The 12,298-nt window shown below is 45.3% G+C and overlaps 1 protein-coding gene across 1 annotated transcript; it reads right to left on the minus strand.

Moving 5' to 3' along the window:
• Positions 1-492: 492 nt before the first annotated feature.
• On the minus strand, positions 493-8,053 carry GLRX (glutaredoxin). Its single transcript, XM_080973788.1, has 3 exons — positions 7,781-8,053; positions 3,122-3,234; positions 493-770 (listed from the first exon to the last, which is right to left on the minus strand). The coding sequence occupies exons 1-2, from the start codon at positions 7,985-7,987 to the stop codon at positions 3,124-3,126; spliced, it is 318 nt and encodes a 105-aa protein (XP_080829914.1). The 5' UTR covers positions 7,988-8,053; the 3' UTR covers positions 493-770; positions 3,122-3,123.
• Positions 8,054-12,298: the final 4,245 nt, after the last annotated feature.

Consider the following 12,298-nt stretch of genomic DNA (forward strand, 5'->3'; position numbering starts at 1 on the left):
CCACCAGCGTACTGTATACAGAGACGAAACTTTCCCCCCAGAAAGAAATTGTGAAGGTCAAGAGAACAGCTGCTAAGTGCTTTGCCATTAAGTACTACTAAATCTAAACATTAACTTTTGTGGGCAGGCATTGTACAGATCCCCTGCCCAGAGGCCTAACAATCTAGGGCTCACTAGAAGGAAGAATGGAGAGTCGTAAAAATTGAAGTATGCTGACTGATGCCCCACAATGCCCAAATGCACAGGAGACAAGAGTCCCAAAAGGGTGCTTTAGGATGCAGCTGTAGCATGCTCAAACCTCCCTGGGATGTTTTCTGTGGCTCCCTTTAAGAGTGCCCCCCCCCAATCTGCAAACTTTGTGGTTCTCTCAAGACCACTGATGCCTCCCCTATGTGCATGGATAGTGCTGTCTGGGCTAGGCAAGGACCAGCTCTTGGAGAATGAAGATTGCTACCAGTGTATATATGCATATAAATTATATAATAAAACTCCTTCTTAGTACAAGCATTTTATTCCACTGCATCAGATTCTGACCGTCCCCATGTAAACTAGCAGAGATGGTGCATACTAAAACGTGCCAGAAGTTACAGCCACGTGCTCAGCAAAACCAGACAGTGACCAAAGCCTTCGGCCATCATTACTCTACATTGAAACGCACCATAAGCAACATAGTAGATGCAGGATAAAGCGAGAGGCAGGCAGCTGCGATTTCATTTCCAGAAGATAGTGCAGTAGCATGAGGTAGTGCTGTCCTCCAGTCCATTGCTGCTCTGAAAATTAAAAAAAAAGGGACACATTATGAACACTGGAAGGTTTCCATGAAATGACATTTGGCAGCTATGAAGATCTTGAGCAGTACTTTGGGAGAAAGCTTGGTTTCAAAAAAGAAACCCATCACCACTGAGACGATTATACTGGAAATGCAATACAGTGGTACCTCGGTTTTTGAACGTCTCCATTGATGAACATTTCGGTTTTTGAACGCTGTAAACCCAGAAGTAAATGCCTGAGTTTTCGAACACACCTCAGAAGTCAAACATGCCATGCAGCTTCTGCTGAGTGCAAGATCCTGGGGCCAAGCTATTGGCTATTTAGTTTTTGGTTTTTGAATGTTTCGGAACTCGAACGGTCTTCTGGAACGGATTACATTCAAAAACCGAGGTACCACTATAGTTGAAAAAAGAATATTAAGTGACCAATAACTGCCCTGGACTGTGCAAACCTATCCAAACTATGTTTTCTGCACTCTCTCTGTTGGTGCAAAAGTGTACCGAGATGGTTGCACACCATTATAAGGCTCTCACTTCTTTGCACAGTTAGCAATTTTAGTAGTTGCACTTCCTATTGCCTCCTCCAGTGAGTGATGCCCCTCTGTTAAAAGCAGAGGCTTAAAGGTGACAACCACACCATGCACTTAAAGCACATTGCTTCCAGCAAAGTATCCTGGGAAATGTAGTTTGTTAACGGTACTGGGGAACTGTATCTCTGTGAAGGGTAAACTACAAGGCCCAGGAATCTTTGGGAAAAGCTGTTGCTTTAATTATATGGCGTGGATGTAAGTGCAACTTGAACTGAGGCAATGACAACAGTTGGCAAGGACTGGCACTTATTCTGCGGCACAGGGTTAGCATAAGCTACCTCTAGCTGACTTATAGGGTGAAGTCACTGCTCTGTGGGAATGAGAAAGGTTAACAGGCTCTGCGGAACATATTGAAAAGCTCCTTTCTCCAGCTGTTGCTTCCAGCGTTCCAAGCCAGGCTCCCAGACAGAAGGACATAGAGAATGCTTCCAAGGGCAACTGACCTGTGAAGCAGCTGTTCATTTCCAGAGATCAGGCATTTGCAAACCCCTGCATGTTTCCAACCCTATTATTTCCAGTGTCTAGGCCTTCGGAAGAGCTGTGTGCTTGGCCTAGAAAAAGTATCTCCCCCCCCCCCCCACCTCTGGTATGCCTCTTTTCAACTAATACAATTCAGGAAATCAACCGCCCTACAATATCTAGCTGCAAGCAAGATGCTGGCAAGCCTCATTTCTCTTCATCTGATGCAGCATGAGATGCCAACATATGTTCTTGCCATTTTAAAGTTGCCTCCTCATTCCTGCAGCAAGATTCCTCTGTACATTTTAAAAATACTTTTGGAGCAAGCTTTTCTCAAAATAAACCTCTGTGCAGATCAGGAAGCCTTTATGCTGTTTGTGGGAGCAGCCAGTCACATGTTTCTGCTTTGTGTGCAAGGAGTTGCACTGGCAACTACTTGAGCTATGCTCATCTTCCCCAACCTGGTGCCCTCCTGATGTTTTTTTGTTTGTGGGTTGTTGTTGTTTTTACTACAACTCCAGCCAGCATGGCCAACAGCAACATTACTTTTATTGGAGTCAAACAACATGCTATGCAAAGCATGCAGCTACGAATTTTTATTAATATGAAGCATGAGGGAATTGTAATGGGTACCACAATGCATGGGGAAATTCCACCACCAGGATCATGACCAGAGTCCCTTCCTGTCACAGCCACTTGCTTTATTAAAAAGCACCCAGCTACGGCTAATGGTTATATGCGGATGCAATTGCAGCAAGGGAGGGAAGGTTGAAACCTCCTCTCCCTATGTGCTACCTAATACAATTCCACCCACCCCAGTGTTAGAAACTCAGATATATATAAGCTAGGCACCAAATGGCTCCTTAAACCAGGGTTACAGTCGCCAAAACAGAATGTCTAGTCGCCATTTGGGGGCCAGACGGCTCAGAAGGCTGTCTTTTTCAATAGAACGTTTTGGTTCCTTAAATTCGTTCTGATGGTGCAGATAAAATACCATGGATAGAATTATAAAGGATATGTTGTTGTTAGTGTGTGAAAACAGGCAAGATCCAAGGACCTCCAGGCAGGCTCCTCCAGATCTTGGAGATGTCAGGTGTTATCCTGGTTGTCTTCGTTTGGTCACAAGTGGCCAATAGCTGGTGAATTTTGAACGCTGCCACAGACCACTTAGTATTAAGCAAAACGAAACACTAGATGTACTGCTCTTACGTATTGACTATAACACATAGTTTGGCACACAGGGCTGCATCTGCATTTCTTCCTCATTCTCAAGTTGGCTGGATAGCATATCCAAACACTTACCTTCACAAGGCTCCAATCTTCTGCAAAATGGATTTAAGTTCTCCACTCCTATATAGAGTGTCCAGGTCTGTAAAACCACCTATACACTTTTCTCCAATAAAGACACGAGGGACCTAGAAGAAGTGGTTAAAGTTGTTAGTTAGGATTACTCGGCAAAGAAAAATGGATTTTAGGAGCATAGTCTCCTAGGGAGGCAGGAGCTTAAAACAGAGCTATAAGAATGACAGCAAAAGATAAACGGTAAGAGAGAGAGAGGTGGCAGCTTGACTGCTAAGTTAGAGGAATAAGGGTAGTGCAGGGCTGGAGAACTGGATCCGGCCAGCAGACCTGATCCTTATCTCCCCTACCTTTATGGGTGAAATTTGACAGTTGGGTGTGGCCAGACACCTGCCAATCACCCGATGTCACAATGACATTTGGTGATGGGGTGCTTTGAAGTACCGACAATAGTACCGGCTTACATAGAATCCTGTGTGGTGCTTTGAAGTGCCAGGTAGCTGATAGAGTTCAAGGTGCAGAAAAAGGCTCTTTGAAAGTCCTGGCTGGCTACAGAGTTCCTCATGGAGCTCCCAAACAGCTGATCCCAGAGACCTTGAAGCGCAAGGTCTGAGAGGCTGACAGGCACTTACTTTAAGTTCTGCTTTTCTCCTGCGTTCCCTATGGAGAACTCCGTAAGGCAGTCGTTGTCAGCTGGTTCGCTCTCACTCTCAGTCAGCTGACTCACAGTGACAACATGCCTCCCTTGCCAATGCACAATCAGGAGTGCGTTTTAAGGTTCCCAACTGGGCATTGGCAGCCACACCCCCACCTGCCCCTCACCTGACACTGTATGTGATGTCAGGTGCATGCAGCTAGCGGTGAAGCAACCTGATCCAGTACCCGGAGCGGCGCTTGTTCCAGGGGGTGCGGTGCGCATCCTGGGGGGTGCATTTTGTCATCCTTCCTTTGGAATGGTACCCAGTGCGCCCCCCGCCCCCTCTCAGAACGCCCCTGCGTGCAGCAAGTTGGCGTGGGAGAAGAAAAAAATACAGCCTCCCAGGGTAAATTGAGACCCATGCCAGGCCTAATTAAGCCTGTGGATCAGACCTTCCTCACTCCTGGAGTGAACAGGATTTCCAGGTACAAATCTGAAGACTCTTTCCCCTCACTTAAGGTGCCAGAAGTTCCCAAGACGGTATACAGTGACGGCACCTCTTCCAATAATTCCTTCAATCTGCTTCTCTTCCGTGTTGTGAACCATGGGATAGAGTGGCAAGCAAATGGAACAGAACAGCAGGGCCAAAATCCCGCAAGGTCACATCTGTATCTTGCAGGCCATAAAGACACGTTCTTGCTGTGTGTGATGCTGTAAATTTCAGGGCAAGCAATACTAGAGGCAGCTCATCTCTTCAGGATGCAGAAAAGACTGTTGTAACAAGAACTATTGCAGCTGAATCTCAGGTAACAGGAAATTTGCACATGACAAATTTCCATCAGGAGCAGGTGTGATTTACCCTCCCATGCAAAGGTCACTGTGCCATAGGCCTTGGACTTCATTGCCTAGATTTGCATAACTTGCTTTTGCCAAGGAGGAAGTGCCTTCTTAGCACTAAGGATTCTTGTTGCAGCTTGCAGTAACTCTCAGAAGGCCCCTATCCAGAACATTTGAAGACCAGTGACATGTGCCTGCCGTCATTCTTGGCCTGAAGCTAATGTATCAGGAGGTTTTACTCAACATCTCTTATCTGATGCTCACCAGCACAGTACGAAGCTCCTCACATGAAGCCCTGTTTTGCGGCATTAAGCTGTGGATTTTAATCAGAGGTGCTGTTCTCAGTGCAATAATGTTAAGTTTAATTAGATATAGGTCCCCCCATACAACAGGCACAGTCCCTCGTTCCTTCTGAAGTTCTGTGGTGCAAATCCCATTGAGGTGAATGGGATGGGCAACCACCCAACCATACTTCTATACAGGTTCTGTTCATTTCAGTGGGACTTGCAAACAGGGAATTCCCAGGGGATTTGGCTTCTACTGGCTCTCCAAGAAGAAACCTCTGAAATCAGAAGAAAGGTCCTTCAGGATTATTCTGCCATAGTGGCCCACCTATGGGAAGTCCCATAGAGGTAATATATACCCCATCCTGAATGATAGCCACCAAAAACTCTATCTATAAATTTATCTAATCCCCTTTTAAAGCAATTCAAGTTGGTAGCCAATTCCAGTTATGCACTATGTGAAGTAGTGCACCCAGTTGTCTGTCCTGAATCTTCCAACATTCATCTCCACTGGATGACCCCAGAGAGAAGGAGATAAACTTTTTTTTCTAAGCTAAAAGCCCCCCAAAGCTTGTAACCTTTCCTCATGGTGATGTTGCTGTACATTTGGGTTCCTCTTTCTTTTAACCTTTCTCCATTTCTACAGCATCTCCCCCCTTTTTTTGACGAGGCAACCAAGACTGTATACAGTATACCCTGTTGCCCCACAGATTTGTATAGAGTTATTATGACATGCAGTTAAGTGCAGGTGTTCCTTTGTTTTACATCCAGCTTGGAAAGGGGAAACAGAAGTGCTGCCCATTAACTTTATGCATTATAGGCAGCCATTCAAGAGACAAGGGCAGGGCCAGCAGAAATGTTGGCAACCCACCAACGGACTGTGCCAATTATCATCATGGTTGAGACACCATGCGCCTCATTTACAACTGGGGTGGCTCCAAGAAGCTGTTGGGAGTCTAAATTCCCATCAGGTCTAGCCAGCCTAGCTGATGGTCAGGGATGATGGGAGATGGACTCCAGTAACAAAAGGAGAGCCGCTGAAGTAGAAATTCTGAAAACCTGTGGTCAGAGAAGCCAGCTTCATATACGCAAGGGTATAGCCTGAACACAAAACTCACAGACTCTTCGCCCTGCAGTGCATAACTAAATGGAAGTCTGACTAATTGAGAATTCCAAAAGGGATTTACCTCCCTTGCCCAACACCCTGCCCTGTTAAGAAATCTGAATTCCCTAAAGCGTCCCTGCTCCAGGCATGTTGCTCATCTTGAAAAGTTTGAAGGAAGAAGTTGCGTTAAGTTTCACAAAGGGAAGAAGTGGCACAGGAAGGCAGACCTTATGGCTTCTCTATTACAACATGAGAATGAGCTGGTTATGGCTTAACTTACATTATAGTTGCCACATGTTCTTTTGGAAATAGTACAAGGTTTTACAGGAGTGATCTATCAGGCTGCTAGTCTGGTCCACCCCTGGAGGGATTGGTTTTAAGTACAGTGCTTAAAATACTGACATATTTCAATTTCTGTGTAGACTAGTTACAATATATTTCAAAAGATTCACACCTTACTAGATATGTTTCAAAAGACTCACGTCTTACTAGGTACAACGTTTCAAAAGACTCGCTTCTTAATAGTTATGTTTCAAAAGACTTACATTGTGTCTTACAAAAATCTTTCTCACCTATAGAAGAATTCTGGAAACTGTTCCAGAAGATGCGCATTCTTGCTGTGAGTGTCAAGAATGATTTATCTTACCCATCACATCTCATGTGACACTTGCTCTCATCACCACCACCACCATTTATATATACTGCTTGATTGTAAGAAAACAAAGCAGTTTACATGCGCCTACATGTCTTTTTTTTTTTTAAGGGCTGGTTGGACTCTGTTAAATCCCACAATGGAAAAAAGTAGAGCAGGATGGTGTGTTAGCTTGCTAATCCCACCATAGCCTAAATGAGCATGACTTTGAACCCTTCTGCACTACACATTTAAAGTGGTTTGAAACCTGGAAACCATAGTTTTTTAAGGATAATTTTTGGGAGACACCTGTTCTCATAGAGTTAACAGTTTCTAGAGTTCCCGGGGAAGAGGGATTGGTTGTTAAATTACAGAGTTGCATCTCTGTGAGGGTAACAGGGGTTTCCTAACAACTCTCAGCACCTCCCACTGTAGCTCACCCCCTGATTTCAGGTGAGCTACAAGCAAAAAAATACCTCACAAGGGCATATGAAGGGCAACGTGGTCCTGAGCTGCCCTGGAAGAACAGAGATCTTTGCAAAGCTGGGTAGCAGAAGTGGCCCTTAAGTTATAAAGGCCACCTCCGCTATGCAGTTTTGTTTCTATCCTATCCTCACCCCCAGATGGAGCTTAAGGCAGAGCACACAATTCCCCCCCACCCCACTGTATTCACACAACAACCCTGTGAGGTAGGTAGCAAACACAAAACGCCCTATGGACCAGACCAAAAGTCTCTACAGTCCAGTATCCTGCTTCTCACAGAAAGTGACTCAGGTGGGGATGGATGGGCGTTAACGCAAGATTCCCGCAATCCTCTCGTCATTACATCGCAGCAGCACTGAGCGCAACGGTATCCAAAGACAGACGCTCGTTTCCGCACAAAGTAGCCCCAGAGATCCATTGAGAGCTCAGAACCTTTGCTCAGAACTTTGCTGTAGGCGCTCAAGGCGGGGTCATTTCCTGAGCCATGCGTAAAAAGACTTCCAGCGCTGTCCACAAGTTGGAGAGCTTTTTCCAGTTGATGTCATGGTTGGGGGGGGGGAGCCTCTTCCTACGGTAGGGTGGAGGGATCTAAAGAGAAATGCACGGCTAGAAAGCAGGAGGGGGCGGAATATTGCTTTCCTTCTCCCTCGCGCGCAAGAATTAGGATTATTGAAAGGAAACTCACTGTTCTGGCCCCCGTTATCTCCAAAAGATAGTCCTGGATAGCAGACATGTCGCTTCGGGTGGTGAGATCCACATACTCGAAGTGCCCAGGCTTGAGATGAAGTCCTTCCAGGAGCTTGACAGCGTCGTGGCAGTAAGGACAGCTCGACTTGCCGAATACAACTACCTTATCAGCTTTCAGCTTGCTGTTGACGAATTGCTGAGCCATTCTGGGACCTTTGCCGCCTCTCCACAAGCAGCCTCGCGCAACTGGAAGATTGCAGCAGCTCCCGCCGCGCGGTGCGCTCTTTTATGAGTTACAGCCGTCGCTCCTCCTTTAAGGGACAACACCCTGTAGGAGGAGCCCTCGCCCTCTCTTATCTGCGGCTTTCTTCTTTCTTTTTTAAAAAAAATGTCAGAAAGGACTATGAACAGTTGCCCAGTGGAAGCGTTATGGTCTGTATTCCCTACACAAGCCGCTTGGTAAATAATTTGCTGGCGCGCCCTTAGTTCATTTTGAACGGAAATTGTTTGCTTCATAGCACTTGCATGGCTTTTATTTGTTTTGCATAGAAGAGTCTTCCTTGCAGCAGTCAAACTTGCTTCCTGAGGTGCAATTCCTACGGAACGGTGTGAGACCAACTTCCAAGTAAATATGCACAGTTTTCTGTGGGATTGAAAGGCAGGCTAGAAATCCCTCTAATGGAATCGGAAGGGACCCTGAGGATCATCTAGTCCAAGCCCCTGCAATGCAGGGGGAATCGAACCTGCAACCTTGGCATTATCAGCACCGTGGTCTAACCAACCAAATGAAAAGCTTGGTCTGCAACAGAAAGTCATGCCTCTTCTTCCCTGGTGACATTGTCTTGACTGGCTCTGCTGGGCTTGTTCATGTGACAAAATAGCCACAGAGCTAGAAGCAACAGGTGCCTTGATGCAATGCACTTTCCAAGACTGAAATCCGAAACTAGGGTGGCCAGATGCAAAAGAAGACAGGGCTCCTGTGTAGAAAATAAGAATAATAATAATTCATCATACAGTGTATTTATATACTTATCTTTGGCCCAAAGGTTCCCATAGTGAACATGTTATTACAACAAAATATGCAGTAAAGTAAATGAAATAAACCAAGCTAAGCAGGAAGCCTCATTGAACACAGTGGAATTTACTTTGGAGTAAACATATACGGGACTGCACTCCTCAGAGCCTGGAAATGGGGGGGGGCCACCCACCTTGGCCTCCAGATTTATGTATTTATCACATTTTCATGTGTTTCTTTTTCTCATCAGGTATAACTGGATGCACACAACCTCTTATACTATGCATGGAGGAACAAAAGAATAGATCAAAAGTCTCATTGAGAGCCAGTGTGGTGTAGTGGTTAAGAGCGGTAGTCTCGTAATCTGGGGAACCGGGTTCGCGTCTCCGCTCCTCCACATGCAGCTGCTGGGTGACCTTGGGCTAGTCTCACTTCTCTGAAGTCTCTCAGCCCCACTCACCTCACAGAGTGTTTGTTGTGGGGGAGGAAGGGAAAGGAGAATGTTAGCCGCTTTGAGACTCCTGAAGGGGAGGTGAAAGGCGGGATATCAAATCCAAACTCTTCTTCTTCTTCTTCTTCTTCTTCTTCTTCTAGCAGCTTCAGATTTTCACCTGCCTTAGGATTTCCCTCATCAGATTGAGCTGGGTGCACACATCTGGTTTTGCCCAGATTGCAAGGGCTTCTCCTGTTATATCCTCCCATGATCATATGAAGTAGGTTATTCTGAGAATACTTACAGATCAAAAAGGGTGCAACTTCTAACACAGAGATTGGATTTTCTCTCTCTGAAAACATGGCAGGAAGGAAGGAAGGAGTCTAAAGAAACAGAGGAAATAACTTCTCTTAATATTAAAATAAAAATACATAAAAATTGAGTTAACCTGCAAAAGATTTTAAATGAAAAGGATTGCATCCATTGTTAGTTTTCCTCAGAGCAGACCCACTGAAGTTAAAAGATCTAAGTTGATCATCTTCATTAATTTCAGTGGGTTTACTCTGAATAAACACAACATTGGAGACAACCCAAAGACAATGACATTTTCACAGTGCATTTCACACAGGTGACCTGGGGAACTCTTTGCCTCCAGAAGTAGCAGCATGCTTGAGCTGAAAACTATTATATAAATCTATCAACATGATTATAAGATTATCAGTTAGGTAAGCTGTCCATTTCGTTAAAGCACCAAACTGGATGGCAGGAAAAGGATTGTCCCATTTAGGACACAACCTCTGATCTGTGTATTGCAGTACAGGATATTGGGATGAATGAATGATGCATTGTTCTGACTCCCTGATTGACTAAGACTCCTCGCATGTGACAACTGCAGCTCTTGTGAGACTATTGCAAAACCCTTTTTGAAATGCAGTGTCATGAAGCTTGGCATATTGCCAACATATAGCAACAGTGTCATCTCCACAGCCATGCTAGGAAAGCCGTGGTGCTGTATGTTGCTGCTAAACAAGCCACAAAGTCAGCGAATAACTCTGGACTGTCATTGCCTGTCATACTTGCAGTCCCATGTTTGTCATGTACTTCTTCTTTCTTCTTTGGCGATCACTCGTAGCCAAGTAAGATTGTCTTCCATAAACACGGTTTTAACAATGAGTCCGTAAGTGACTGTGGAGGCCAGTTCTGGATCCACACGTCCTTCCACAGTGGGGACATAGGTTTTCCCGGCTGTGGAGATGGCACATCGCTATCAGCTGGGGCCACGTGGCTTCCCTGAACCAGTCAATGCTCTCTGTTTAACCTAACTCACTTGTCATGAGGATAATAATAATAATAATTGATTATTTATGCCTTGCCCATCTGGCTGGGCCTCCCCAGCCACTCTGGGTGGCTTCCAACAGAACACTAAAATACAATAACCTATGAAACATTAAAAGCTTCCCTAAACAGGACTGCTTTCAGATGTCTTCTAAAAGTTTGATAGTTATTTTTCTCTTTGACATCTGGTGGGAGGGCGTTCCACAGGGCGGGTGCCACTACCGAGAAGGCCCTCTGCCTGGTTCCCTGTAACCTCACTTCTCGCAGCGAGGGAACCGCCAGAAGGCCCTCGGCGCTGGACCTCAGTGTCCAGGCTGAAGGATGGGGGTGGAGACGCTCCTTCAGGTATACTGGACCGAGGCCGTTTAGGGCTTTACAGGTGAGCACCAACACTTTGAATTGTGCTCGGAAACATACTGGGAGCCAGTGTAGGATAAATTAGGGATCACAGAAGCCTAGAACTGTGGAGTTGGAAGGGACCACGAGGGTCATCTAGTCCAACCCCCTGCTATGCAGGAATTCTTTGCCCAATGTGGGGCTCAAACCCACAACCCTGAGATTAGGAATCTCATGCTCTACCAACTGAGCTACCTGCCTCTCCACAATCAGCTTGATTGAAATGGGAAACAAGCATGTGTGCTGACAAAGTGATATCAGGGTCCATATTTGAACCCAGATTTATAAGCTTTGGCCACCATCTGAAGGCCACTCTGAGTCTCTCCACATGTTGCAGGCATTATGTTTGAAGCTGTTCCACGTGTGGATTAGGCACTTCTCATCAGCAGAAATCTTTTAAGAAGAGGACACTGGAACGCCTCTCACATCTACGTGCAAAATCTAGAGGATGAGTGGCGAAGCTACTTGGGTCAGTGAGGGAGCACACGGGGAATTCTGAGGAATTGTAGACTGTGCCAGTCAGAAAATGCTGCCTTGAGGGCCTGTAGGAGATGACAAGCCTGGGCAAACAGGAACTGAGCAGGAAGAGCAAATAATCTCTCACCCATTGTGGATTTTTGAGCTGATATTGACTTGGACCTTTCACAGTAGGTACTGGCAAGCACGCTTGCACATTGGCAACCCATTATCTAGAGTCTTTTGGGAGCACTGCAGGGCTGAGTTTTCTTACTGCCCTGAAACTAAATGCCAAGAATATTCATCTATGAAGTTTTCAGTTCTTCCAAAGCAAAGTGCCTTACAGTGGTACCTCGGGTTACATACGCTTCAGGTTACATACACTTCAGGTTACAGACTCTGCTAACCCAGAAATAGTACCTTGGGTTAAGAACTTTGCTTCAGGATGAGAACAGAAATCGTGCTCCGGCGGTGCAGCAGCAGCAGGAGGCCCCATTAGCTAAAGTGGTGCTTCAGGTTAAGAACAGTTTCATGTTAAGAACGGACCTCCGGAACGAATTAGGTGCTTAACCCAAGGTACCACTGTACTCTGAATCAAGAAAAAGACTTACTTTCTTACTGACATTGATTTTACCCTGTGACTTTAAATTGATACGTAGTTTGACCAGCCTACATGGGAACCCTGAAATTTTTTACCATATGGAGATTTTGTTTTGTTTTGTTTTTGTTATTGTTATTGAATTTTTAAAAATATCATTGCCTGGAGTGAGTTTTTATTAAAGCACTCGGGAATCCTGAGCTATCATTTTGGATTGACTTGTCTAACTTTGCATTAATTTTAAAAAATGTTATTAAGAAGGATAACAAATACAATAATATGC

This window comes from Podarcis pityusensis, assembly GCF_964106645.2.
Source record: "Podarcis pityusensis genome assembly, chromosome: 11".
Lineage (NCBI taxonomy): Eukaryota > Metazoa > Chordata > Lepidosauria > Squamata > Lacertidae > Podarcis > Podarcis pityusensis.

Coding starts and splice junctions, on each gene's coding strand:
- GLRX (XM_080973788.1), bottom strand. CDS start 7,987: ATGGCTCAGCAATTCGTCAACAGCAAGCTGAAAGCTGATAAGGTAGTT. Junction 3,235..7,780: donor AGATAACGGGGGCCAGAACA/GTGAGTTTCCTT, acceptor CACTTCTTCTAG/GTCCCTCGTGTCTTTATTGG.